This window comes from Chelonoidis abingdonii, chromosome 4, assembly GCF_003597395.2.
Source record: "Chelonoidis abingdonii isolate Lonesome George chromosome 4, CheloAbing_2.0, whole genome shotgun sequence".
NCBI classification, from domain to species: Eukaryota; Metazoa; Chordata; order Testudines; family Testudinidae; genus Chelonoidis; species Chelonoidis abingdonii.
Window position 1 is genome coordinate 129,470,234 of NC_133772.1, and position 27,552 is coordinate 129,497,785.

A 27,552-nucleotide genomic window follows, 5' to 3' on the forward strand; every position below is an offset into this window, starting at 1 on the left:
AATTTAAACTGGTGGATTTTTAAAATTTAACTGTTACAGGTAAATGACTTAGAGTGCAAAACTAACAGTTTTGATTAGCAATTACCTCTCCCCAAAGCGATGGATTTAAATATACTGGACTTTAAGCCACCTTTGCAGCCTACAGTTTAATCCCCAAGAAAGCCTGACGACTGCTTTAACTTGGGCCCTGATTGAGGAAGGTATTTAAGCATATGCCTAACTTTAAGCATGTGAGCAGTCCCATTGTTTTCAATGGAAGTACTGGTTTTTAAAGTTACACTCAAGCTTGCTGAATTAGGGCCTGAGCAACAAGGATCCTGGCAGTCAGCAGGCTGTAAGAGTTGCCCCAGCAACATCTCTCTTCTCCCTAGATACACCCCCTACATTATGAGCCAGGAATGAGAAGCATCAGAGGCCTCAGAGTTACTTTATGCCAGAGATTGGCAACCTTTGGCACGCGGCACGGTTTGTTTACCTTCCATGTCCACAGGTTCAGCCGATCGCAGCTCCCACTGTTTGCGGTTCACCGTTCCAGGCGAATGGGGACTGCAGGAATCGGTGCGGGCTGAGAGATGTGGTGGCCACTGCTTCCTGCAGCCCCCATTGCTTGGAACGGCAAACTGCAGCCAGCGGGAGCTGCGCTCGGTCAAACCTGCGGACGCTGCAGGTAAACAAATTGTCCCAGCCCGCCAGCGGATTTCCCTGACAGGCCATGTGCCAAAGGTTGCCGATCCCTGCTTTATGCTATTCAAAGACTTTCCATCTCAGGTGAAATTTTCAATGAGCCAGTTAAGGCTGCTTTAGTGATGCAAAACAGCAAGGAAGGGGCTGAGAACAAACTATATAAAGTGAAAATAAGTACATGTCTGAGTACAGCCTGGTGAAAACTTTTGTAAAGAGATGGAGGGCAAAGGCTTTGATTCCCATTAAACTACAACCTCCTAAATAAGTACATAATTTTAAAAAGCTTCCTAGGTTGAAATTGATAAGAAATATCAAAGGTTAAGTGGAAAGTAGAACACTTTTCTAAAAACTTGCATCAGAACTGCCAAACTGATACCACAGGTAAATCATTGCTGGATCTGAGTACCCATCCTGATTCTAACTGTTGCAATTAATGTCAGTCCTTAGGTAAGTATTTTTCATAACTCTGTAAGTTAGCAGCCTAAATAATTGAGGCTTATATAACAAATCCAGCCAGCTACTTAAATTACTGACAGTGTTTCTTTCAATTCTTATCATGGTATTGGCCTGCCGAATCCTGTCCACTAGCTTCCATGCGCTCTGTATCAAGCCCTATAAGAGTTCAATTAAAAACATTAATAAAACAGTGTAGTGTGTAATTTAATAATATATGGCAATATACATGTCTCATAGAGCTGGAAGGGACCCTGAAAGGTCATCAAGTCCAGCCCCCTGCCTTCACTAGTAGGACCAAGTACTGATTTTGCACCAGATCCCTAAGTGGCCCCTCAAGGATTGAACTCACAACTCTGGGTTTAGGAGGCCAATGCTCAAACCATGATCTGTTGGTCATGCTGTGCCCTGGATTCAGTGCAAAGTCAGTCAACGTTATAACTAACTGAACACAACAAATAAAATAACATTAAGGGTTGAATGCACCACTTCATTCACAAGCAAAGAATTTCAAGATCAGGCTTCATGTATTTCAGATTCAGAATCAGAAGATCTCCCAACTTTGAGCATTTTAGTAGTGGAAAATACTACAGAAACATGGTTCAGTGCAGTATTTGACTGGTTGTTAATCTTTTGTACATCACTTCCAATGGGATGTTACTGTGTGTATACAAATGGCACCACAGATATGTTATGACTTGCATATAAGGTTATCCACAATATCTTCTGTTATTAACACTGACTTAAGACCAAGAGTCAAACACAGTAACAAACAAATTAGGCATTCATGCTTCTATGCCATTTTTATCTCCTGTATTGAAACCAAAATATTGGTGTATGGTACGTATGGAGTGTAAGATGACTGCCTGATTTGAGATATCCTGTCAGAGAACCATATGTACTACAGCATTTAATATGAGTCTGTTTTCTTCTCCATATGCGTGTGGAACTCCATTGATGTCAACGTAAGTTATGCATGTGTGGCCAACATGAATGCTATAACAGTTTTAAGTTGGAATTCTCTTGCTGTTTTGTATTAAGATTTGATGTTTAAGACCAAATTTTCAGTCATGGCCACAACAAATGCACCAGGAAATAGGCCAGCTTATCTGCTATGCCTTGCACACTTCTATATTTGCATAAGTGAATTGGTGTGCAGTTACTCAATCTGTGTATGCAGTTTTGGTGTTTTGTCTCATTGAATCTCCATTTGTTCACATTAATTGCTGTTCATTTGAAGGACAGTCAGCATAATAACCTTCATTTTGCAATGAATAGGCTGACATAATAAGAAATCTTATTTTACGCACTAATCATATCTGTTACATAGTCCCTTGCTTTATTATGGGAGATGCCAGAACTGTTAAAAAAATGAAATATTGTGTGTATTACTATTGTATATATTTACCAGCTAATTTAAATATGAGTATCTTGGATGGTTTTTTCTTTTCATCATTGACTAATGACCTAAACTGTATGTTGTTGTTGTTGTTGTTGTTTTGGTTTTTTATTAAGCCCATTTTGCTTAGGAGAAGTGTGGCCCTATAATTAAAGCACAAATTTATTCAAGAGAGTTGGTTTCTTTTCCCAGCTATACCACAAACTTGCTTGGTGATATGTGATAAATCATTGATCCTCTTTTTTTCTCAATTTACTTATCTGTCACTTGAAAATAAAAATCCTTATCAACTGAGGCTTATTGCGTTGTTATAGAGCACTTTAATATTTTTGGCTGGAAGGTGCATTAGAAGTGGAAAGTAATATATTATTACTTAAGAAAAAAGCACCTGAAAACCAAGAGAGCTGGATGTTTTGGTCAGTTTGTAAGAGACAAGTAGTTTTCTGGATTTAAGTGACTTATGTCAAGAAAATGTGCTTGTGACAGATAACCCTTATATGAATTTGATTCAGTTCTTAGGCAGGGCATCTTCATATACTGCTGTTTATTTGTGTTGCGGTAGCTACCAAAGGGACCAGTCTGGATTGGAACCCTTTCTTGATAGGCACTGTAAAATCTCATAGCTGGGGCCGTACCAAATTCATGGTCCATTTTGGTCAATTTCACAGTCATAGGATTTTAAAAATCATAAATTTCATGATTTCAGCTATTTAGATCTGAAATTTAACTATGTTGTAATTGCAAGGGTCCTGACCCAAAAAAGAGTTTGAGGGGGGCAAGGTTATTGTATCGGGGTTGCAGTACTGTTACCCTTACTTTTGCACTGTTGCTGGCAGCAGTTCTACCTTCAGTGCTAGGCAGCTGGAGAGCAGCAGCTGCTGGCCAGGAGCCCAGCTCTGAAGCCAAAGCCGCTGCCAGCAGCAGCACAGGAGTAAGGATGGCACGATGTGGTATTGCCACCCTTCCTTCTGCACTGCTGCTGGTGGGACACTGTCTTCAGAGCTTGGATCCTGGCCAACAGTTGCTGCTTTCTGGCCGCCCAGCTCTGAAAGCTGTGCAGAAGTGAAAATGGTAATACCACAACCCTCCTAAAATAACCTTGCGATCCCCCTGCAACTTCCTTTTGGGTCAGGAGCCCCAGTTTGAGAAACGCTGGTCTCCTCTGTGAAATCTGTATAGATTAGGGTAAAAGCACACAAAAGACCAGATTTCAAGGCGGGGAGAGCAGATTTCACAGACTGTGATGTGTTTTTCATGGCTGTGAATTTGGTAGGGTCTTACTCATAGCATGAACAGTCTCTACTCTAAATGTTTACAATCTAGTTTAACAGTCTGAAGGTGTATTTGCATTTGCTAGTTAGGTAGTTGGGTAATCAAATGTAGTTTGTGCTCACAGATCAGTGGCCCTCACTCTGTGTTGCTGGCACAGCAGTGCATGCCTTTATCAGTTGAAGAGGAACGGAAGCTATAGAAAGCTATGGCTCAGTGGCTACTTCTTTCAATGTGGAAATTTGGGGACTTGATTCTTCAGTGTTTGGCCTAGTTTTCTAGTTACAGATGTAACTCCATGATTTCAATGCAAGTGCTCCAGCATTAAGCTGGAGTAAAGCAATGGTGACTCTCTATCTTTGGACAATAGAGCCTGTAACACAAAACTTCACTTTTCCTCTGTTAGGACATTGGCGTGATGTACACTAAGATACCCATGAGTCTGGGTCCAGTTTTTATATGTTGGCACTCAGGCTTAAATACCTGAATCCACATTTGAGAACTCATTGAAACCTGGCTCCCACCATCTCTATTTAAGGTTATTACCTCAATTGTTGGGATGAATCATTTTCAGAGGTCTGAGATCTTTACATATGTAAATATATTTGCACAGTGAGTCACATGCATGTTGTTGTGATAAGGTAAATTTTCGTATTTTGGTGAAATTTTTTCAGCCACATTGTGAAGTGACTGAGGTTTCCTCTCTTTCTGTAGGAATGCTCTCCCTATGCTGCTCACTTGTATGATGCTGAGGATCCTTCCACTCCCGTGCGGACAGTGGCAGGACTTTGCCAAGAATACTGCGAGCAGATGTGGCAAAAATGCAGGTCCATATTTCGCTATCTCTCTACGGACAAAGAATTATTAGCCCTGGAAAACAATATGGCAAAGTTCTGCCGCTATTTGTCACTTGATGATGTGGACTATTGTTTCCCTCGCCTGCTGGTAAATCAGAATCTTAATCAAAACCTTGGGTTAGTGACTGCCGACTCAGAGGGCTGTCTCCAGTTGTGCCTATTAGAGGTAGCTAATGGTCTGCGGAATCCTGTTGCTATGGTGCACGCAAATGATGGAACTCACAGATTTTTCATTGCTGAACAAGTTGGTTTAGTTTGGACCTACCTCCCAGATCGGTCAAGGCTGGAAAAGCCATTTCTGAACATCAGTGAAGCCGTACTTACCTCACCTTGGGAAGGAGACGAGAGAGGTTTTCTAGGTATTGTCTTCCATCCTAAATTCAAATTTAATGGTAAAGTGTATGTCTACTATTCAGTTGAAGTTCATTTTGAAGAGATAATCCGAATAAGTGAGTTCAGAATTTCTCCTGATGACATGAATACTTTGGACCATAGTTCTGAAAGGTATTGTATGCACATTTATCTGTCAAATTTATTTAAGATTTCAAAGAAAATTTCGTGCATTTTTAAAGGCCTGCTAATCTAATAAACAAGATTAATTTGGCTTAGTATTGCTCTTTGATTCTAATTTTATATGAAGTAAGTCCTAGTCTATTTATGCTGTAACTTTAAAGGGGAAAAACGACATTAATTCATAATTAAGATTTTATTTTAATGTACAAAGATCAGAAAATTCAAAATCCTTCTCCCAAGAGTAATTGTACCTGCCTCATTTTGCACAGGTATGTATTAAGGTATAAAAGATACATGTTCAATGTGGATGAATTACAGTTGCTCTGGAATAAAACATTTGACTTTCCTTACTGTTCAACATCTAAAGATTTAACTGTAATGTTTCTTAAAGTTTTTTGCATTTAATTTCCTTGGTTTGACTACTGCGTAAGAAAGAAAAAGGAGACAGAGAAACCTTGACCACACATTCAAGTATACTTCTGCACTGTGTGAGTCAAATTGATCCCTACTGGAATGTCACTGAAGTCAATATAAATGAAGTCAGCAATGTTACACCAAAGATTAATTTGACCCAGTAGGCTTAGCTGAGTGATGGTGCATTCCTATGGTGTGTGCATTCAAATAAATGTGTATATTTTGGAATGAAATAAATACAGATGCATTTATTTGAATTTGCCTTGCTCTTCCTGTAATCACTCTGTTATGAGCCCATTTTGGGCTCATCAACTCAGCACATTTAAAGTTACTAGAAAATAATATTTTAATTCATCACTCTTAAAGCAGAAGCTCTGAAAACCACCTTACTTGCCTCTTCATATGCTCATTTGTCATCAGGGGCGGCTCCAGGCACCAGCACGCCAAGCGCATGCCTGGGGCAGCAAGCCAGGGGGGCGTTCTGCCGGTCGCGCGAGGGCAGCAGGCAGGCTGCCTTCGGCGGCATGCCTGCGGAGGGTCCGCTGATCCTGCGGCTTCAGTGGACCTTCCGCAGGCGTGCCACCGAATCCGCAGGACCAGGGACCTCCCGCAGGCGTGCTGCCGAATCCGCAGGACCAGGGACCTCCAGCATGCAAGCCACCGAATCCGTGGGACTGGGGACCTCCCGCAGGTGTGCCGCTAAATCCACGGGACCGGGGACCTCCCACAGGCGTGCCGCTGAATCTGCAAGACCGGGGACCTTCCACAGGCAAGCCGCCCAAGGCAGCCTGCCTGCCATGCTTGGGGTGGCAAAATACCTAGAGCCACCCCTGTCTGTCATACACTTCTTTTCCTTCCCTCCCCACAGTCTCACACACATTGATTTGAAAGGGATTTCTCCTGTGTTAGTGCCCTCATAGACAGCCTCTCTATATCTCTGTTTTGACTGTATCTGTTTTGACTATCCATCTCTTTTAAACTGTCTTCCTAAAATCTCTTCTCAGTGCCTGTCAGTATCTTCTTCAGCTACCCTGAAGTGTCGTATAATTCTGCAGCTATAGTATCTGTTATTATTTATTACTCTTATAGGCATAACATTCGGAGAAAGGATGGTTCATGGGTACTAGTTTAGGGCTTGGGAGAGCTCATTTCAAGTCCCTGCTCTGCCACCGACTTCCTGTGTGACCTTGGACAGATTACATAGCCTTTCTGTGCCTCAGTTTCCCATCTATAAAATAGGAATTAATACCACATTTCTACCTCACAGGGTGTTGTGAGGATAAATTAATTAAATATTATGAGGTGCTGAGATACCATGGTAATGGGGGACCCTACAAATACCTTAGCTAGATAGAAATGTGTAATAATTATGCAACATCCTAAGATACATTTGTATGAGACACTATGTAAGATAACTCTAATTAGTATATATGCCAAACCAAAATATGCACAGTAAATTATGAAATGTGTAAATGCATACAGTATTATTTAAAATGAATATATTTGGATGTAATAATCGTATACATTTAAAAAGTTTGCATTACAGTGAATTGGAGCATCCTGTTCTTCTAAAACAAGGCATCACTGAAGTCAGTGTAAGGTTTTGGTTTCATAAGTGTTGGTGTTTCATTGCTTAATATACGGAATTAAGGCACAGGCCAAACATATTAACGGCACTATATTTTTCCTATTTAAAATGTTTTACGGATTCTGAGTTAGCTAATCTAATTCTGCTGTTGCTCTGCACCTACTGTGCAAAGATAATTGAAGTTTTGCATGCAGGACAAAAAATAGGACTGGTTTTTAAAGTTTATAATCTGGTGTAGGACCACAAAATTACAGTTTTATGAGAGCACTGAATACTATTTATTTTAATATCTTTATGCTAGCACCCACAGTGTGTTAGGTACTTTCCAAACACTCAAGAATGAGAATCCTTGCTCCAAAGCAGTCACAATCTAGTGACAGACAGAGGCTGGGGGAAGAGGAACAAAAGTTTATATATGTCAACTTAGTTCCCTATAGGCAGAATGTCAGAAGCGAGTTTTTGAAAGGAATTTAGATGTGGACAGGAGAAGAGCCTTGAGAAATGAACCGGGCCTAAACCTGCAAACGTTTACTCTCGTGCTGTCCTGTTGAACGAAGACCCATCAGGCTCTAAGTTTGTGACCTCTTCCATAACTACTACAATGTTCATTACAAAAATAGATTCATGCTGCAACCTGAAAAAAGCAAACCCTGGTCCTGCTGTCCTTACGTTGGCAAGGCTTCCATTGACTTCAGTGTGACTATTGTCCAGAGATGGATAGTCAGGCCTGTAACCCTGTGTGGGGTTCCATTAGCAGAATTTATATGTTCTGTTTGCCTTCAGGTTTATTAATAACTCAGTTTGTCTTATTGTACTGCAGAATCCCTTTGCTTTGGGAGCAGCTGAACAGAAAGCAGGTTTCTATAGCTTACAGTATCCTTCTTCACTTTTACACGTGGGTAGTGTCTTGATGTGCTGTCAAACAGCTACTCCATTCTAGAGATGATGAAGTTTAGTGGTGGATGAATTGATGCCTACATGGCTAGTTTATAGGGCACTTTAGGATCTTTTAGAAGAAGAGGGGACAACATTAATGCAAGAAACTGCGATTTGTTGTTATCTGATCAATTATTTTTACACACATTAGATACTGTCAGCTTGAAATATAGTTGTTTTTTTTTAAATTAAGGAAGTAAAATACATTTCAGGTGTTACACTTGTCCCTGAATCACACTGCCAGAATGTGTATTTTTTTTAATCATGTTTTCTTATATTTAACTGTTTACTATACTTAAAGTAATGCCAAATGCACAAAGTAAACAAGCTGAAAACAGATTTCTTTCCTCAGATTTATTTCAGTTAACAAAAATGTTAGGTACTGCGTTGAACAGTAATCAGAATACTTGTGTTGACAGAGTGTGACTGTGTTAAGGATGTCCCTTTAAAAATCATTTAAGTTTGTGGTACAGTAATTTCCAGATTCCAGGAGCAAGTGAAATTTGCACCTGTAATTCTCCTTAATAGTTTGTGCCCCAAGCCTGGACTTTTATTGTTATTATTTAATATTTGTAAAGAAGTAGCTCTGAACGCTCCAGTCAGAATTATAGCCACGTTTGCAAATGCACAGGTAGACCTCGGCACTGCACCTTATAGTTTACAATCTGATTGCAAATGAGAAGCAACAAACAAAAGGGACGAAGATGGGGAGGACAGGGATAACAAAAAAAAAAAACCAGTCACATAGTTACACAGGTTCCTTACTGCACAATGTGATGGTTCCGTATCATTAAAAACATTGTGAATTTATCTAAAATAATAAAATCAACTGTGTCTGCCCTGTTGCACCATTTGGGATTCCAGAATGGCTCAAAAAATAGCGTGTCTGAAATCAAAAGCTGGCCCACTGCCTGTAGCATGTAAAAGAAACATCTCTGATTTCTCTAGAGTGAGGACAAAGCAAAATTCTATAACCAGGGTCTGGAGGAAGATTTGTGTTTTTCCTGGTCCACATACAGTTTCTGTCTCAAATGCTGTACTTAGGCTACTGAGCCTTTTGATTATAACTTACCCAGTATTGATAATGCTTCATTCCTATTTATGATCAGGATAATTCTGGAGATAGAAGAGCCGGCTTCCAATCACAATGGAGGAGAGCTACTCTTTGGAGATGATGGTTATCTTTACATATTTACTGGGGATGGAGGCATGGCTGGCGATCCTTTTGGGACATTTGGAAATGCTCAAAACAAGTATGAGCCTCTAAGTCTGTGTGCAACTTTCTGTGTGTGTAGGGGGGTGGGAGTGAAGTAGAAGAGATAAGCTACGGGGAGAGGAACTGTATTTTTCTAGTTATGTTTATTGTTTCCTTAAATGTGTAATTCCAGTTTCCTCAACAGACATTAAAGCAGCATTCTTCTCTTTTGAAGGTAAAAATTACAGGAATTATGGAAAATGCCTTTGGTTTTAATTTCATGCTATAATGCAATAAAACTGAGATATGTTGACTGCAGGTCCTGTGGCTTATCCATTAGACCATGTTTCCATTAAACCAAAATGTCTTCATTTAAAAATAAATAATTCAGAACGGAGCTCTTCCCTAATCTAGATTATGCCATTTTGCAATGCTGAACAAACACCCATAATACTTACATTTGGAAATTAGCTGCTGACTGTTCACCGCATTTCATTTTCATTACTCTTTCGGTATGTAGCATAGTTGCCATAATGAACCAAGTGCTGTCATAAATCTTGTTACTGTATAGGAAGCTTTGTTACTGCAACTTTTTCTTTGCATCTTAAGCATTGTTATGATGCTAATTTACATTACCACAGTAACTAATGTGTTTTTTTAAAGAGCTATTAAAATCTGAAACACGAACCCAATTTTTAGCCACAATATTCTGAACTGAGCCCAGTTTTCTAGGATCTAGATGGGGACTATAGAGCTTTTCACTTCCAAGACACCAGTTTAAATCTGCCACTTTGGTAGTCCCAAAAAGTCATTACTATATGGAGGTTGTTCAGTGGCCCATGCAAAATGAGGTAGATGTTCTCGGTCCAGTTGCTTAAGTACAAATATCCAGATAACAAAAAGCTCCACCACAACTGGCACCCCTGTTGGCAGCAAAGAGGCCAGTGTCTGATTGGGCAAGGAAACTGCCCTCACCCTGGAGGAGATCCCATTAATCTTCACTGCTGGATCTTGGTGAGGAAGCTTGCACTGCTACTGCCACTTATTCTGAGGATAAATAGAGGGTTTCCGTCCATCTCACATTTTTCATGAGCAATAAATTCACTTAGGCTACAGTCCTGCAAATGCTAACCTGTCAATTGAACTTTTCTCCCATAGCACTCTCACTGAGGTCTATAGATCTCTTCAGATGCTTAAAGTGAAATGTGTGAATGTTTGCAGAATCAGGGCCTTAATTTTTTACTTAAGTCGGTTTTTCTTTTGTATGTAAGACTAAATCCTGCCCTCATTAAAGCCCTTGGCAAAGTTCTAGCTTACCTTAAACTGCGTAGGTTGGTTCGCATAAACTTCAACTACATTAATTTTTGATGCACTGAAAGACTTATGTTTTCTGAAATAGAAACTATGAAATATTAGACTGCATTTAAAAAAATACTTATCTTTGGTTAAGACTATGTGTTTAAGAGAGTTCTGTCTTTCCCCCTCTCTCTCTTTTGAACAAATACAGATCAGCATTGCTAGGCAAGGTGTTACGGATCAATGTGGACAATAATGACCGTGGGCCTCTGTATAGAATCCCTCCAGACAACCCTTTTGTTACTGACCCAAAAGCTCGACCTGAAGTCTTTGCATACGGGGTGAGAAATATGTGGCGCTGCTCTTTCGATAGGGGTGAACCCTACACAAAGGAAGGGAAAGGGCGACTTTTCTGCGGAGATGTAGGACAGAATAAATTTGAAGAAGTTGACATTATAGAGAAAGGAAAAAATTATGGCTGGAGAGCAAGGGAAGGATTCAGCTGTTATGATAAGAAACTTTGCACCAATTCCTCACTAGGTAATTATACACTCTAAATAAATGACCTTGATATTGGGTGGTGCCTGCACTTCCATTATTGACTTCTGCTTTCACAGGCTGATTGTGCAGTTGCAAACATATATTTTGGGGTTTAAACTTGGCATATACAACCTCATCCTGGGAGCAGACTGACTTGGGAAGTTACATTATAAACGTTTGCCATTTCTGTGAAAAATTAACTGAACTTTAATACCCTGGCTATTCCACTTCTTAGCCAAATATGCTGCTAATTATACCAAACTGTGCCATGGTGGGTCTGTGATTTGGACAAATATGCACGAGCAGGGCCGGCTCCGGGATTTTTGCTGCCCCAAGCACCAGTGCGCTGCTTTCTTCTTCAGTGGCAGGTCCTTCCCTCCGAGAGGGACTAAAGGACTCACCGCTAAAGAGCCCGACGTGCCACCCCTTCCCCTTGGCCGCCCCAAGCACCTGCTTGCTGAGCTGGTGTCTGGAGCTGGCCCTGTGCACGAGGGACAATTTTCATTTTTGTTACATAAGCAACACTTCTATGCAAGGCTGTGGAAGTCAGATCTATTTGCTTTATCCAACACCTTGCCCCTGAGATATTAACATTTTACTTATTTATGGCCATAACTTATAAATGGCTTAGTTTCAAAAAGAAAGATTCTTCAAGGTATTATTCCCCTACATGGATTGGTCACTCTGCCAGCTTTTAAAAGGCTACTCTGTATGGTGATGATGTAGTGATTTATTTTTTTTTAATCCCAAAAGGAAAACACTCTTAATTTTTTATTTTTAACACTTGGGCTCAGTACACATACTGTCTGCTACAGTTTGGTCAACATAGTAAATCTCAGGGCATGCCATGCCATAAATATGTCTGGATTTTGGGCCACAGCTGCAGTGGGAGTAAATTGGCATAGCTTCACTGCAGGCTGTAGCCAATGGAGTGACATCACTTTACACCAGCCAAACATCTGGCCCATTGTGTTTTTTATGTTGTTCAACACGCTACTTTTTTCTTTTTGCCATATAAACATCATCTTCCTATGAATTTAAAATATAAGGAAATTGGTACATAGGAAAGGACGTTAAGAGCTATAAAATGTGGGTTAATGGGTCAGAAAGGACTTGGCACATTTTAAGTCTGAATTCTCTCTTCCTTCTGCAGCTGAAAAAAATAGCCTTTTAAGTGTCCTTTTAATGCCTTTCTATGTGTCAGTTACTTAAGCTACATGAATGATGTTTTCATAGATTCTTTAAAATAAAAAAAAGTTGAGTTGTCAGAAGTAACTGCTTTAGATGAGTATATAAAAATGATACAGCATGGCTTCCCATCTGCCCTGACGCTTACAATGCATGAATGCAGCATATGGTTAAGGGGAGTGGGAAGAGCTTGGCAGCTCTCAGGATCAGGTCCGGTGTTATATTGTGTTAACTGCTTTCTTTATGGAAACAGCTAATTAATTTCTTGTCCTCAACAAGGGATTTCCCATCTGGCTTTCCTCACCCGCAGTACCATCATCTTCCCAAGGCAGAGAGTTACATTTGTTGACAGAAGAGAGCTGCCTAGGATTCCCTTCAGGTCTCATCAGTGTCCATTCTAGCTCAGCTACAGTGGTCACTTCAGAGAGATGATGCTCTAGCGCAGCAGGTTGAGTGTCAAGCTGCCATTCAAGGCTCTCCCAGAGCCAATCACCAGTCGCGGGAGTACTCGCTGAGAGACTGCAGGAAAGTGCTGAGCCCTTTGGATTCCCAGCAAATAGGTGTGGGGAAAACAGGATGGGGAGAGAAATACATTTCCCTTCTCCAATTTCCTAGCTGCTGTGAGGGAGAAGAGGGATAGAGAGGAGAAATGCATGCCCTCTTGCCCCATATACATGTGCCCTCTGTCCCTATGTTCAGGAGTTTGGGAGGAGAGAGGGAGGGGAGTGAGGAAACTTTTAAGAGCCCTAGAGAGCCACAAAATGACTCTGTACCCTGGCGATGTTTTGTGGTGATTTCATGAAGATTTTGCATCAACTATGGCAACGCTGTCAGGATGTCTCACTGCAATTATTTTGTGGCTCTTCAAGGTTAATTTCCTCTGCTTCAGAGTGACATGAGAGTTTCCCTGTGACAGGGTTGTGAATATGCTGTTTCTTTCATGCTTGCAGCCCCATTCTAGAGGGGAGAGACCAGGTTCAGGAATACAGCTAGGTATCTCCCATGACAGCACGGAGCTAATCACAGAGCCCTTAGGTCCACCGCTAAGTGTACAAAATAATTTAAGTACTGGGTCAGTTCCTTAGTAAGGAGCCCCTAGTTATCACAGCCATTTGGGAGAAGAGACCTGAAAGGCCAAAGTGTAATAAAAATAAATTTGACTCCATTCCGTTGTTGATTTAGCACAGAACAAGAAGCTGGACGGGAACTTGATAGTACACATCCCTGTCTAGTAACAGTCTATCATTTTATTGATAGAGCAGCTATTCTGTATCATACTTAAAACAAAGCAAGACACAATATCTTCTCCCCTCTACAGATGATGTGCTTCCGATTTATGCTTATCCACACAAAATGGGGAAATCTGTTATAGGAGGCTATGTCTATCGGGGTTGTGAGTCTCCAAACCTGAATGGGCTGTACATATTTGGTGATTTTATGAGTGGGTAAGTCCAGTCACTCAGCAAGCATTACCCTCAGCTGAAATCCTCCATTTTTGCTCCATACGCCTGCAAGTTCTTCTGCAATGTAACCTTCGCTGACTTACTGCTCTTTGCTTGGTTTAACCCTTATTGCATATTACAAATGACTCACGTAACATTTTTTTATGTAATCATTATTCCATGTTGTTGTGAAAGTATATGGTTATCTCAGTAGCAGTAGATGTTGCTGATTCACATGGTGTCAGTACATGTGAATGCATGTGGCTTTGACATTGATTTAAAACCATAAAAGGAGAGTAAATGACCATTCTGTATTTTGGTGCATCTTTAATGCATTGCACTGTCCAGCCACAGGAGGTATTTCTAGTCACAGGAGGTGCCTAACTCCCATTGAAATTAATGGGAGTTAGGAACCTAAATACCCGTGAGAGTCTGTGCCCAAGTATCTTAATACTTCTGGTCCTATTAAGTGTTCATCCTCTTTCATTTCTATTGAATCTAATGTGAGTGGAGAGCACACATCCATCATGGGATTGGGCACTCTTTTAATTATCCCATTTAGTACTATTAGATCAAAAGTGTCTGTCTCAGTTGCCTGATGCAAATTATTTTTTGTCTCACAGACGTTTAATGTCATTGAAAGAGAAGCATTCTACTGGAGAATGGCAGTACACTGAAATTTGCATGGGAACAGGACAAACTTGCATGTTCCCTGGGCTTATCAATAATTATTATCAGTATATCATCTCTTTTGCTGAAGATGAGGCAGGTAATCATATAATATTACACTGAACAGTGCGGTTGTATTTTATCTTCAGAGCAAAACTCTTGGAATGAGAATATCTTCTTAGGTTAAGAAGGGTAGCTCAGTTAAGATCCAGAGTGTGTCCAAACTTTGAATAATTGGACTCCCAAGTTCTCACAGCTACCCAAAAAAAAAACAACAAAAAACAATTGTCATACTTTTCAGGCAGTGTCTTATTCAGTGGGAGTAAATTGGCATAGCTTCACTGCAGGCTGTAGCCAATGGAGTGACATCACTTTACACCAGCCAAGCATCTGGCCCGTTGTGTTTTTTATGTGTACCATGCAATGATGAGCCCATCAGCAGTTTTGGGAGAGGGTTGCTTACCTATTAATGTATTTATTTTTACTGTAGATCCATTTGCATTACCATCTGCCACATTGTCATTTGGAGGGGAGCAAATGCCTGTGGATAAATATGTTAAAATATCACTTAGAGGGAACCTTAATCTCCATTTTGAAAAAGCCGAGGAAATACATGGGAGTGCATCTACACAGCAATAAAAGAACCACAGCATGGTTTGGGGCTGGCCAGGGTCAGCTGACTCAGACTCCTGAGGCGTGGGCAGCAGGGCTAAAAAGTGCAATGTAAATGTTTGGGCTCAGGCTAGAGCCTGGGCTCTGAAATCCCATGAGAGGGAAAGTTCTCAGAGCCTGGGTTAAAGACCAAGCCTGAATGTCTACAGTGCTGTTTTTAACCCCACAGCCCAAGCCCTGCAAGCTCGAATCAATTAACCCAGGCTCTGAGATTCAGCACCAGGTTTTTTTGTTTTTTTTTATTGCAGTGTAGATGCAACTGAGTGGCCAACAGGTTGACGATAAAAATGAAAGGAATCTGGTGTTTGATACAACATGCTTATGCTTTTGGCTCACTTAGGGATCTGGACTGGACACTATTAATGGCTGACAAAATTAGACCCAATGAGTGGTGACAGTGAAACCTGCTCATACTGGCCTCGAATATTGTAAATCTCCTTTTGGAGTGAAACAGAATGGAAGTTGTACACTGTTTTAGTATTTTGCAATATGTGAATTGCAAACAGTTGTATCTTTGCTTTTAAATATATGGAGATATACCTGTCTTGTAGAACTGGAAGGGACCCTGAAGGGTCATTGAGTCCAACCCTCTGCCTTCACTAAGCAGGGCCAAGTACTGATTTTGCCCCAGATCCCTAAGTGGCCTCAAGGATTGAATTCACAACTCTGGGTTTAGGAGGCCAATATTCAAACCACTGAGCCATCCCCCCCAATGAAGGGAGGGACTTCCACTGGAGTCAAGGAGAGTTTTGCTCAGGTAGCAGGTAAAGTATATGACCTTATTTTTAAATAATTTTATTCGTGGAAAGGCTTCAGATTAAGCTGCTGGCTTTGTATGTTACAAGAGTGATTTCTTATGATATGAAACGGAGACGGAAGAGGATCTGAAGGGGAAACTTGACAGTGGTCAACTGTTAGTACATTCATATTGTTAATTATATGGGACTGAAGTAAGGATAAGCACACTGTACAATTCATAGCAGTAGACAAATTAGAGTCACTCCACAAAAGTTTAGCATGGTTGCCAAGCAGCAGCATGCACTACATTGAAATTTAGACGTTTGTGCTCTTAGCCATTGTAATGTAAGTCTTGTTGGCTTCTGATCACAATAACTCCTGCCACAATCCCTGAGGTATGGTTTTATAACTCTTTGTTGTTCCTGGACAGTTGAGTAGACAATGTTTGGTATTAATGCAGGCTGGATGCAATTGAATAACTGAATGTACAGTTTTTTCCCTTTTTTATATTTAAAAATAAAGCCCTTTATTGACATAATTAGCCTATTCCCTCCCTAGGCTCCTGAGCCAGCGCTCCAACTCAAACCACAACATCTACACTGCTGTTTTTAGCACCACAGTGCAAACCCAAGACTGTAGACCCAGGCTCTGAGACTCACTGCCAGGTTTTTTAAAACACAGTGTGGACGTACCCAGTGGAGTGCAAAATGAATGTAAAATACTACCATTCTGCAGCTTTTTACACTTACATTGCACTGGAATAAGTGACTGTACAAGGTGCAATGGAGTATCAGGTTTATAATCTGTTAACAGGTTCAGTTCTTCCTATGTATTCGTTTCAGTATAATGGAAAGAAAAGGTATCACTAAATTAATATTTTCTTCTACTGAGTTCAGGGTATAATCTTCTCTTGGGCCCTTTTGCTGTCCAGAGATGTTTGTTTACGACTTTACCAGTCAGTTATTTAAGTGGACCTGCCCTTACTAAAATGCTTGTTTTCAGGATTACTACTTTGACGAGTGGGAAACAGGCTCCTGTGCAATGGCAAACCACAAATCTTTTTTGTGTACTTGTGGCATTTGCATAAAATTGAAAAAAGGTCCCAAATCAGCTCTCTGGTGCTAGTGTATGGGTGGGTACGTTCTGCATGCGTAAAAGTCAGGTTATGTGCGTGGGTCCTGTGCACAGTTAACCTCATCAGTAGAGCAGTGACTGTTTTCACGTTAAATGTCTGGAAAACATATTGATGAGTCATGGCAAAATTTGATTAAAATCCAGGGGAAAATCTTGAGGTTCCCTATGCAGTTGGTATTATACCCAAGCAAAATCAGAGTAAAATGCTCAGGATTTTGCACACAAGGTCTCTACTTGATTCCCACCCACACCCATGATTTCTTTGATCTCAACGCTCCTGCTGCTGCTTCCCCTTTTCACTGCATGCGAGATGCTTTAGGGGGTCTGGCAGGTCAAGACTTCTCCCAACCAGCAGGTCTGTGCCTGTTTCTCTCTCCCCTTCTCTCTGCACTTTGGGGATGGGGAACCCAGAGAATATCCTCAACAGCTGGCCTGAAGTCAGTCACCGTGAGGCAGGCTTGAGGAACCCAAAGTATAGCCTTTCCAGCAGGCAGGCTGGTGAATGAAGTGTGTGGTGGGAGGAGAGGGGTGTGTGTGAAGGAAATCAGTGAGTTTTGACATAAAATTCTCTCTGGCAGGTAGAGCTGTATGAATAATCTGTAATTAATTTATTTAATCAAATTTGTCCTCATAAAAATCTATTTTCTCCTATTATTTTAATAGCCTATTCTCTGTCTGTTTGTTGTATTTTATATTCAATCTTTTCAACTGGATGCATAGGTTACATGATAGGTTTCTCTTCTCAGACAGTAATTCTTACTTGTTTTTCTAAGGAGAGCTTTACTTCATGTCTACTGGAGTACCAAGTGCCACCGCTCCTAATGGAGTAGTTTACAAAATAGTAGACACCTCACGGTAAGAAATACCCTTGTTACAAAATCTACATTTTGGTTCAGTGGACCTGGGTTCAAATGTGATTGATGGTTATGGCTGAAATAAATTGCTCTTGTTTCACCTTGGTCCCTTGTTAAAGAGTAAACCAGTGTAAACAGGGACTGGTTTCATATTAGAGAGTTGTGAGTAAGCTTCCTAGTGGATGCTCCAGGTTTCCACAGAGTTGGAGTCTGTATTGGTGGGTGATCCATGGATTTGCTTTGAAGGGGGTTGTATGCCTTACCTGGGTGTGAGGGTTGTTCAGTGTCAGCTTGAAAAGCAGGCAGCTGGTTTTGTGGGACTCGAGTCTCTGAGGCTGCTGTATTAGGGGACAATGGAGCCTCACGACTTCTGCCCAAACTGATGCTGCCTTTGTCAAGGTGGCTGATATGTTCCCAACAGGCCCGTCTACTCCCTGTTCCATCCTGCATGAAGCCCGCCTTCTGCAGCTGGCCGACATCTTCTGCAGGAGAGGTGTGAGACCCGTGTCCACAGAGGGGCCTCTCTATGTGACTTAAAGGGCACAGCCCAGCCTGATATCAGCACCACCACTTTCTATAACTAAAACAGAAAAAATAAAATAAAAACTGAATTTACTTTTTGACATTTATGCTTTTGGTGTAACGGTGGAACTAGCTTGGACAGTGGCATGAAGACTAAAGCTTCACTTTCGGGATCTTATGTTATTGCACAAAATTGTTGTATCTGGCACATTAACAATGTAGGAGAATCTTGGGGAGGATTTATAGATTTTAATTTAATTAAAACATGACTATTAAAGGACCAAAGAATGCATTCAGATAAATGTGCCCAGTGAGCTTTTTAAGATGTGTGCTTATTTAAAATAAACTAAATTTGGGCATCAGCTCTCTGAGCATCTTCTTCAAATCTGCATGGGAAAACTCCATATTTCCAGAGAATATCTCTACTTTCTGATTGTATATTGGTAACTTCTGAATTCCAGAACTTCACCCCTTTTTTCCTCTGACTCCTTTGCAGACTAGTACTTTTTCAGTTGTATCATTGCCCATCAGATGAAACAATTTAGAATATTTCCTGCATATCACAGAATATATTAAAAAGATGCTTGCAGTTTCCATGGTACAAATCAACATCTTAAAACCATGGGCATCACTTTTTAAAATACAAAGTACAATGCTTATTAGTATCAAATCACATAGAAACATTTAACATTTTGAAAAACAGAACTCAACAGGCAATCAATAAGTTATAAATGAAGGTCTCCTTAGTAGTACTCATTATAGAGCATAACAGTGGAAAAATAAAGATTTGTATAAGAGCTTACAAAAGTATAGTATCCTCAAGTCAGTAAGTGAGAGAGCTATTCTTCATGTCTGGCTACTGCAGTCTTCTTTCCAGACACAGCAGATGCAAACGACTCTTAATTATGTGGGGATTAGTTGCTGCATGTGTGCATGCAAATAGTCAGACTGTATTATCCAACTGTTGCACTACTTTGAAAATCCTCAGAAGCCCTGAAACCAAATATTAGAGGAAAAAGTAGCTATCTACTGGGTGTAACTTCTCAAAAGTGAGGGAGGCTGCCATGGGAAACAAGCTTGAGATAAATGAATGTAGCATTTTAGGAGAATGTTTCTTTAAAAGGGACTCTGAATGTAAAAATCTAATTTGAAGTGAATTGCATCTATGATGCCGTTTAAACTGTTAACTTGCTGTCAGTGACAAATTCCAGATTCTTTTTATTTTCCATTTTAAATCATTCTTTCTGGCTCCTTTCTATTGTGTGAATTGTGGTCCAAAGTGAAGTGTATTTTTGTTTTAAATATATAAATGATTGCATGCCATCTTGTTTCTATGGAGATGGCTTGGAAACTTGCATGTGAACATGACATTCATTTCAGCTATCTAACAAACATGTAGCTTTATGCTTTTTTCTGTTCAATTTGATTCATATCTTTCTATATTGCTTGAACCCACCAATGATTTGTACTTTGATGGATTCAGCAATGATAAAGCAAATGCTATCAAAATATTGCACACGCTTGTGAATATTTGAGATCTCTGCTATACAGAGTGAATAGGATTTTGTGAGGTGGGCTGTAAGAGTTTATGTGGGTCATTTAAATAGACTTTTTTTCCACAAGTGTGAAATTCATTGAAAAGCAATGGAAACAAAGAATGCCGCTGATACCATTGGAAAGCAATTCATCCTGCATTGTCTGTGCTCCTCTTTCACAGGAGAGCACCCCCAGGAAAATGCCGGGTTGAGCCTTTGTCAGTGAAAGTGAAAAGCAGGCTCATAAAGTTTGTGCCGAAGGAGAGTGAGTATTGTTGTTGCTCCTTATTTTTAATCCGTAAGTATAAACTCAAAACCGGCATTGTCTTTTTGGATGTGCAGACCATCCAGAGCCTCAGCCTCAGTCTATAATTAAAATTAATTGCTACCTACTCCTTTTTCATAAAAGGAGTGGAAGGATGGTTGGGGCATTAGCCTAGGACTTAAGAGAGGCTGGTTCTTGTGCTACAGACTTCCTGTGTAACCTTGGGCAAGTCACTGAAGGCAGGTCTACACTTAAAACACCACAGCAAGTGAAGACACTACCTGTGCTGATGGGAAGGCTTCTTCTCTCAGCATAGTTAATCCACCTCTATGAGAGGTAGTAGCTATGTAGATCTTCTCCTGTCAACATCGTGCTGTCTACACTGGGAGTTAGGTTGATATAACAGCATTGCTTGGGGTGTGGATTTTTCACACCCTTGAGCAACGTAGTTATACCAGTTTAAGTTTGTGGTATAGACCTCTCCTTAGTCTTTCTGTGCCTCAGTTCCGCGTCAGTAAAACGGGGATAGCAGCGCTCCCCTTCCTCACAGGAGTGTTGTGAGTATAAATACATTCAAGACTAGGAGGCACTCTGATACCGTGGTGGTGGGAAGCCATATAAGTACCTAGGAGAGACATGCTAAACATTCAGCTTAGACTGTCCCTCCTTACATGACTTTTTCCCATTCCCTCCCATCTTCCCTTTCCGTGGTAGATAGCAATATGGTTGGCTCATTAAGAGCAGTGTGGATTCCCTGTGCCAGGGCTTAAATTCAGCCGGAGCCGTTCAGAGCAGAGCTCGGGTAAATATTCCAGTAGGGCAGAAGCCCTGAGGCCCGCCCCCTCCTGTGGCTGCGGGGCAGAAGCCCTCAGGCTCTGGGAAATAGTCTGTGAGAATTTAAACCCTGCCTGTTGCCATCTCTGCACTGCAATCTTGAATTCTACAGTGCTTTCCACTAGGAAAACAGTGGATTTTGGAGTACCTCTGAATAAGCAGAAGCACTTCAGGGGGTGAAAAATCTTGTTATTAGAGGACTGGAAAGTAGCTCATTGGGAGAGATTGGATCTGAGCCATTGTTACTTAGAGCATGGGAAAGGAAGAGGAAAATGCTCTCAAAAGATTCAGTTCAGTCAGAGTCAGCTGAACTTCTGGCTGACACAAACTTTCCACTCCCTATTTATTGCCTATTACTAAATGTAGTATTGCATAATGATAGACTTTATCAATTAGTGAGCTCCAGAATTGCTGAGTACATTGCGAGATCAGGCCCTAAACCCAATAATCTGTAAGTTTCCAGAGTGTAATAATCTCTTCTCTGTATTGTCAGTTTCCCCAATTCATTTTCTGTCTTCAGAAACTGAGCTTTCAGAATAGGGAATGCTTTTCATGCTACAAACAGGGTCCCCCTGCCAACACATGGGATTCTGGGAGGATGTTCTGAAAATTGAGCCCCTCCAAATCTTGGCCAGTCGAGAATGTGGGTTATTTAGGAGAAGGTGGTGTTTTTTGACACTTTTTTCCCTCTGTATATTAAAAAGGATGATGAGTGAGGTTGGAGGGGAAGTCTGAAGGCTAACAGCATAATTTTGACATCTTTGCAAATATACATAACGTTGTAAGAGCTCCTTGGTTGATTTATTATTCTGAATAAAGCAACTATCCCTTTGACTAGCCTATATTTATTTTTAACTTAAAAATAAAATGAATAAGCAAGTCCAGTAATTCCTGAAAGCTGCAACAGTAAAATTTGTCCAGCCCTTTGCAGTTCAAGGCTGTTTTAAAAAAAACCACTGTTTTATGTGTTGTCCTGGCAACTCAGCTCTTTTTGCACATTCCAGTTACCAGAGAGAATTGATTGTGAATGTTTGTGATTCCAGCCACACTGAATAAAGTATCTGGCACAGTGGGGAGGCTGGAGCTCTCACAATCTGGTAATGATCCAATCATTAGTAATGAAGAGGACAGCAGAAGTAGAAGCATGGCTTTAAAAATGCTTTCGGCAGAGACAAGAGGTATAGGGAGAGAATTCTGTTTCTTGCCAGAAGTCTTCAGCAAGTCTGACTCTTGATGTGTCCACGCATTAAAGTTCTGTCAGTAAACTGTGCATGGAAATTTGGTAATGTTTCCTTTTTTGTCCTATTTATTGGCATTGAACAGTGCAGTCATTTCCAGCAGCCAGACATTCTTAAAAGCACTGGAAACTTTTAGCTGATGCAATGTTGGTTTAACTACTCAACAGGATCAAGAAAGCAAACTCCATTAGAGAAGTTAAATACAGTGGAGCTATAAGTTAGCACTGTTTTTATGTAGTCATTTTAAACTATTGTACTAGCTTTATAGGCTCATTATTGTTACCTCTGTTTTTCCCCCAATAAGAACTGATTGTGAAAACACCAACCCAACGACCTAGATTACGGACCACCACCAAAGCCCCAAGGAGGGGTAGGCCAACTTCTGAAACACCCCATGCCACTACTCCAGACTGGGTGGAACAAATCTTGAACCTTCTAAGGAATCAAAATAGAATGCAGGTGACCTCCAGAACACCAACAACCAAACCCCCGAAGTCCAGGAAAGGGGGAAAGAGTGGGGAAAGGAGAGGGCAGAGAAGGAAAAAGAAACCTCCCAGCACTCTGTCTCCCCCACAACTCACGAATGGTGCAGTGCGACTGATGAACAGGCAACCACAAGGAAGGGACCGGGGAAGAGTGGAGATTTACATCAACGGAGAGTGGGGCACTGTATGTGACGACTTGTGGAACTACAAGGCAGCAACTGTGGTGTGTCGCCAGTTAGGGTTCCCTTATGTTGTCAGGGCAACCAAAAGAGCGGAGTTTGGGGAAGGACGTTCGCTTCGGATTCTTCTTGATGATGTTGAGTGCACTGGGCAGGAGAAGAACCTGCTGGAATGCACACACGCAGACATCGGCAAAAACAACTGCTCCCACAAAGAAGATGCAGGAGTGATATGTAGCCATGAAGAGGTTATAAACTGAAAACTAATAACACATTGGGAGGGTAAAACTGGACTAAACTGATCTTTCTTTTCCCCCCCTTTTAAACAGTGGATGTACTGAATACAGTATATTTATCCCTGAGGATGCTATATCTGATTTAAGTAATCTTGCAGTCTTGTCTCCATACATCCTATAATGTGTGTGCTGGGAGGAGAGAGAATGTACAGAACATAATCACTTGAGCATGTGTGTGATCGGGAATCAGGGTTTTCTTTTTTCCAGGTGGAAACAGAAACATCCTTATGTTAGCAATTATGAAATAGAAAGATGCACCCCTTTGTCATCTCACATGCAACTATAGCACAGCATTCCCCCAGCCAGGTCTGGCAGCGTTCTGCTGAAAAACATTCCCAAATGGCAGTGTTTTAAAGTTTTGTTTATCCAAACATTCACACTGTCTGTTTAACTCTTCTGGCGCCTGTACAAAGAACTGAACATTGATCTTTGAGCATCTGCAAGTCTGTGTGTTTTGCTGTAGGACATGGAGATAACTTAGTGTTCAATCTCCATGCTCTGGCTTAAAAAGGAAAATGAAGCCGGGGGCCTGATTCTCCTCTCTAGTTGAGCCTTGAGCCTTGTGTAGCCACATACCTCTGTGCAAAACAGGTGCAAAATGCTACCAAATCAGAAATGTAGCATTTTACACCCATTTTGCACAGGTGTAAATGACTACACAAGGGGCAAATCTATAGAGAACAAGGCCTGTTACACATGTACTATCCTTAAAATGACACCATTGGTGTAAATGTATTGACTAAAGTGGGAATTACACCTGTTTACATGAGGAAGGAATCCTACCCAGAGTCACTGTAGTGCCTGGAAGAATTATGTGTGCAATTCTACAAATTGATTGAAATTTCAGAGAGTCTTGTCTCATCTCACTTTCACCAGAGTAACCTCATTGACTTCACTGGAATTACTCCCATTTACACCAGTGTAAGCAAGAGGCAAATCCAGTCCATAGTACATATGGTGGCTCTAATCCAGTTTAACTGCAGTTATGGAGACACTTCAGTCCTGATTGTCCGCTGCCTTGAGCCTTGTGTAGCCACATACCTCTGTGCAAAACAGGTGCAAAATGCTACCAAATCAGAAATGTAGCATTTTACACCCATTTTGCACAGGTGTAAATGACTACAAAAGGGGCAAATCTATAGAGAACAAGGCCTGTTACGCATGTACTATCCTTAAAGGACACCATCAGCTTCAGAAAATCTCACACTTCTATCTGAATTGTTTTTTTTTTTTTACAGGTAACACACAAGTAATCCTAACTGAATGAGTGGAGACACGTTGTTTCTCTCTCTCTCTCTCTCTCACTCACACACACACACACACTTTTTAAAATAGTTTTTGTGTCCTCATTTTATGTACAGTAATTTTCACTTATATTCAGTGTCCATTTCCTATTTACTGTGTATCTTTCACACAGCAGCATGGGAAAGTTAAAAAAAGGGAATAATATGTAGTCCTTGTAAAGACAGCCAGCAGAATTCAAACGTAAGACTTAGAATCTGCAACTGTTGACTAATTTTGTTGAAATAGCCCAGAATCCAAGCTGACCATGTCCTTTCAAATCCAAAACACAACTCCAGATGCTAAATAAATTTGTTTAAAATGATCATGCCTGAAATTTCTTGAAGACCCTATAAATAATCCTTGATGGTAAAGAATGACATCAGTGTGTAAGCAGAGATGATGAAAGGAGTAGCACAGACTACAACTTTCTGTTCCATGTTAATCAAGTTAAAAGGGGAAAACAAGAAACGTGCCTTTTGTGGAATGTTATTCTTGTTGCCGCAAAAAACTAAAAAAGTCGTCAAGGCTTTTTTCACGACTATCCAGTAACCAGGTGCAGCTGTTGAAAACTTGGGGATACTCAGGTTGGATGTATCAGATTGTTTTGGGAACAATTAGAGAAGCTCTTGGGCCATATACAACAGTTTTTTGGGCGGGTTGGGGGAAAGATAAATTATTTTTCAACATTTGTTTTAAAAAATTCCCCTTCCCTTTTCTTCTTTATTATCCAATTTATAGCTGCTCAATTTTAAATGGAAATTTGAGGGGGTGTTCTGCTTAAAAACTGTGAGTAGGTTCTAGCCCATATGAACTAAAGCTATCCCAGAATACTCCTGGATGATTTGAGTATCTTTGCCAAAGACAAGGTGGGGAGGAACCTCAACATGGAGAAGAGGGGCAGGTGATTGAGTACCCCTCAGATTAAAGTCTTAATTTATTTTATGCCTGCTTTTCGCCAGTTGGCGCCTTTGGCAGCAGAATGTAAGTAAATGCCACCTCATCATCGAGGACTGTCAGTGTTGATCACCAGCATCTCCTAGTTGCTGCTGTTGCCACCTTGTGGCATTCATTCTCTGCTGGGAGAGGAGAATGTATAAATAAGATGTTTTTATCCTCTATCTGGTAATGTAAATGTATCTCAAAACTAAGCTATTATATGTTCTTTTTAGCCGCTAAGGAGTCCTGGACCACCAAAAGAAAAAGAAGTAGTTTGAAAATGAGTTCTATTTCAGCTCTGTGAAATTTCACTTTTAGATTTTTACGAAATATGCAGAGCAGAATTCTGCAGTGAGAACCCTGCCTGCTTCCTATGTATCAGCTTGCTGGGTATAAACAGTAGCCCACACGTTTCTTACACTACTAAATACAAGCAGGTTTCTAGAAATTTTGGTGGTGCCTAGAACCTACCCCCTGAACTCTGCCCCCCCGAAAACTCTGGTCCCCCCCCAAACTCTGCCCCCCACCTGCCTAAGACTCTGGGAGGGAGCTTGGGATACAAGAACTGTCTTTAATTAATATTAAGGCTCTGACTCAAACTCAGGAAATTGAGTATTAGCCCTGCAAGTGACACACTGTTTTTAACATGTCAAAGAGTGGAAGAAAACAAAGACACCAGGGTATGAGTCAGGGACAAAATTTCAGCCTTAAGGGCACATTTCCTGACATTAGCTGGATAGTCACACCCCAGACGAAAGTTATTTAAACTTTATTTTTGGGTGTGTTTGAGATTGAGGGGAAGAAGGGATCACTGAGTGCAAAGTAGTTCTGAAATGCGTTGTTCTCTGCACTGAACAGCCAGAGAGAGTGGTGTCTGAGGGACTGGGATGCCCGCTCAGAAAAGCTGGATTCCCAGATATTCTCATGAGAATTTTTTTAAACCCAGCAGGTGCCAACCAGCCTGTATTTTATAAATAAAAAACCCAGATTATAAAATTAATTTTAGAAATGTTTGGATGTATTTGAAAAAAACTTTACATCTTCACTTCTGATGTGAGCATTTTGCACGAATGAATGCAGGTGGGTTCGCCTACAAGCAAATGTTTTCCTGCATATGTTGTAAAGGACATGTACAAGATTAATAATGGAGAAGCAACTATATAATGGAAGAGTTCCAGTAATGGGGTCTGTTCATGGTGTGTGTACTTATAGTTGGGGAAAATGTTATTTGCTCTTACGCTAACCCAGATAATGTGCACTCTAGTACTATAGTGATGGGTACCATACGAATCTACACAGTAATGATAGTAAAATCCAGCAGATCAGCTGTTGAGAGTTGACCATCAGAACACCAAGATTTTTTTTTATTGTACTGTTGCATATTTTTATATAAGGTTAGCCTATTTTATTTTAAACCTGGGATTATATGCCCTATCCCCAAAGTTATTTTATAAAGCATTGAACTGAGCTGGATGTATCCATGATAATGCTACACAGTGCCAGTGCCTTTTGCTTACTGTGTATCACAATATAAATTGAATATGTTTAAACCTCTAGCACTTTTTAAAATCATATATAAGTGGAGCAGTTTTGCTTTGCCATCACACAGTAAGAAAGCACGAGATTACATGCTCCATATACTAGACTTTAAATTCCTTGGGGGCAGAGACCAGGCCTCTGTCTGCTGTAAACTGTATTTGCTCAATGATTAGTCTGTGATGACACTAGACCATTGAACAGACAAGGAAGCACGAACGAGAAAGCAAAGACAAATTTTATATAGTGAGGTTTTGTTTTCAGTGACAGTAAAATCCATTTACCTCCCATTAGACAAATGCCTGAGTATTTTCATTGTCAATCCAAGCATTTCTGTCAGAGTAATGTCTGCATTACGGTGTCTAAAAATGTTCTAGTACACCATGATGCTATAGATCCTCTATAAACTTTGTTATAAGTGATTTGAATATTCCCACAGGCAGCACAGATTATGGTCCTAATCCTGCAAGCAGTTACTACTGAGATCATCTGTCTTCCTCCCAATCCCCATGAACTACGTGTAAAGGAAAGCTAATGCTTGCACATATTATGGTAACTATATGCTGCAAAAGACCCTATAGTAGCAATGTGACGTGCTGTT

At 40.7% G+C, this 27,552-nt stretch overlaps 1 protein-coding gene across 1 annotated transcript; it reads left to right on the forward strand.

The window, feature by feature from the left end:
- Nucleotides 1-4,523: 4,523 nt before the first annotated feature.
- On the forward strand, nt 4,524-24,469 carry HHIPL1 (HHIP like 1). The gene is made up of 8 exons (XM_032775275.2): nt 4,524-5,166; nt 9,223-9,366; nt 10,816-11,144; nt 13,651-13,777; nt 14,398-14,543; nt 17,761-17,842; nt 20,081-20,163; nt 22,540-24,469. Exons 1-8 carry the CDS (start codon nt 4,616-4,618, stop codon nt 23,157-23,159), a joined length of 2,082 nt encoding a protein of 693 aa, XP_032631166.2. The 5' UTR covers nt 4,524-4,615; the 3' UTR covers nt 23,160-24,469.
- Nucleotides 24,470-27,552: the final 3,083 nt, after the last annotated feature.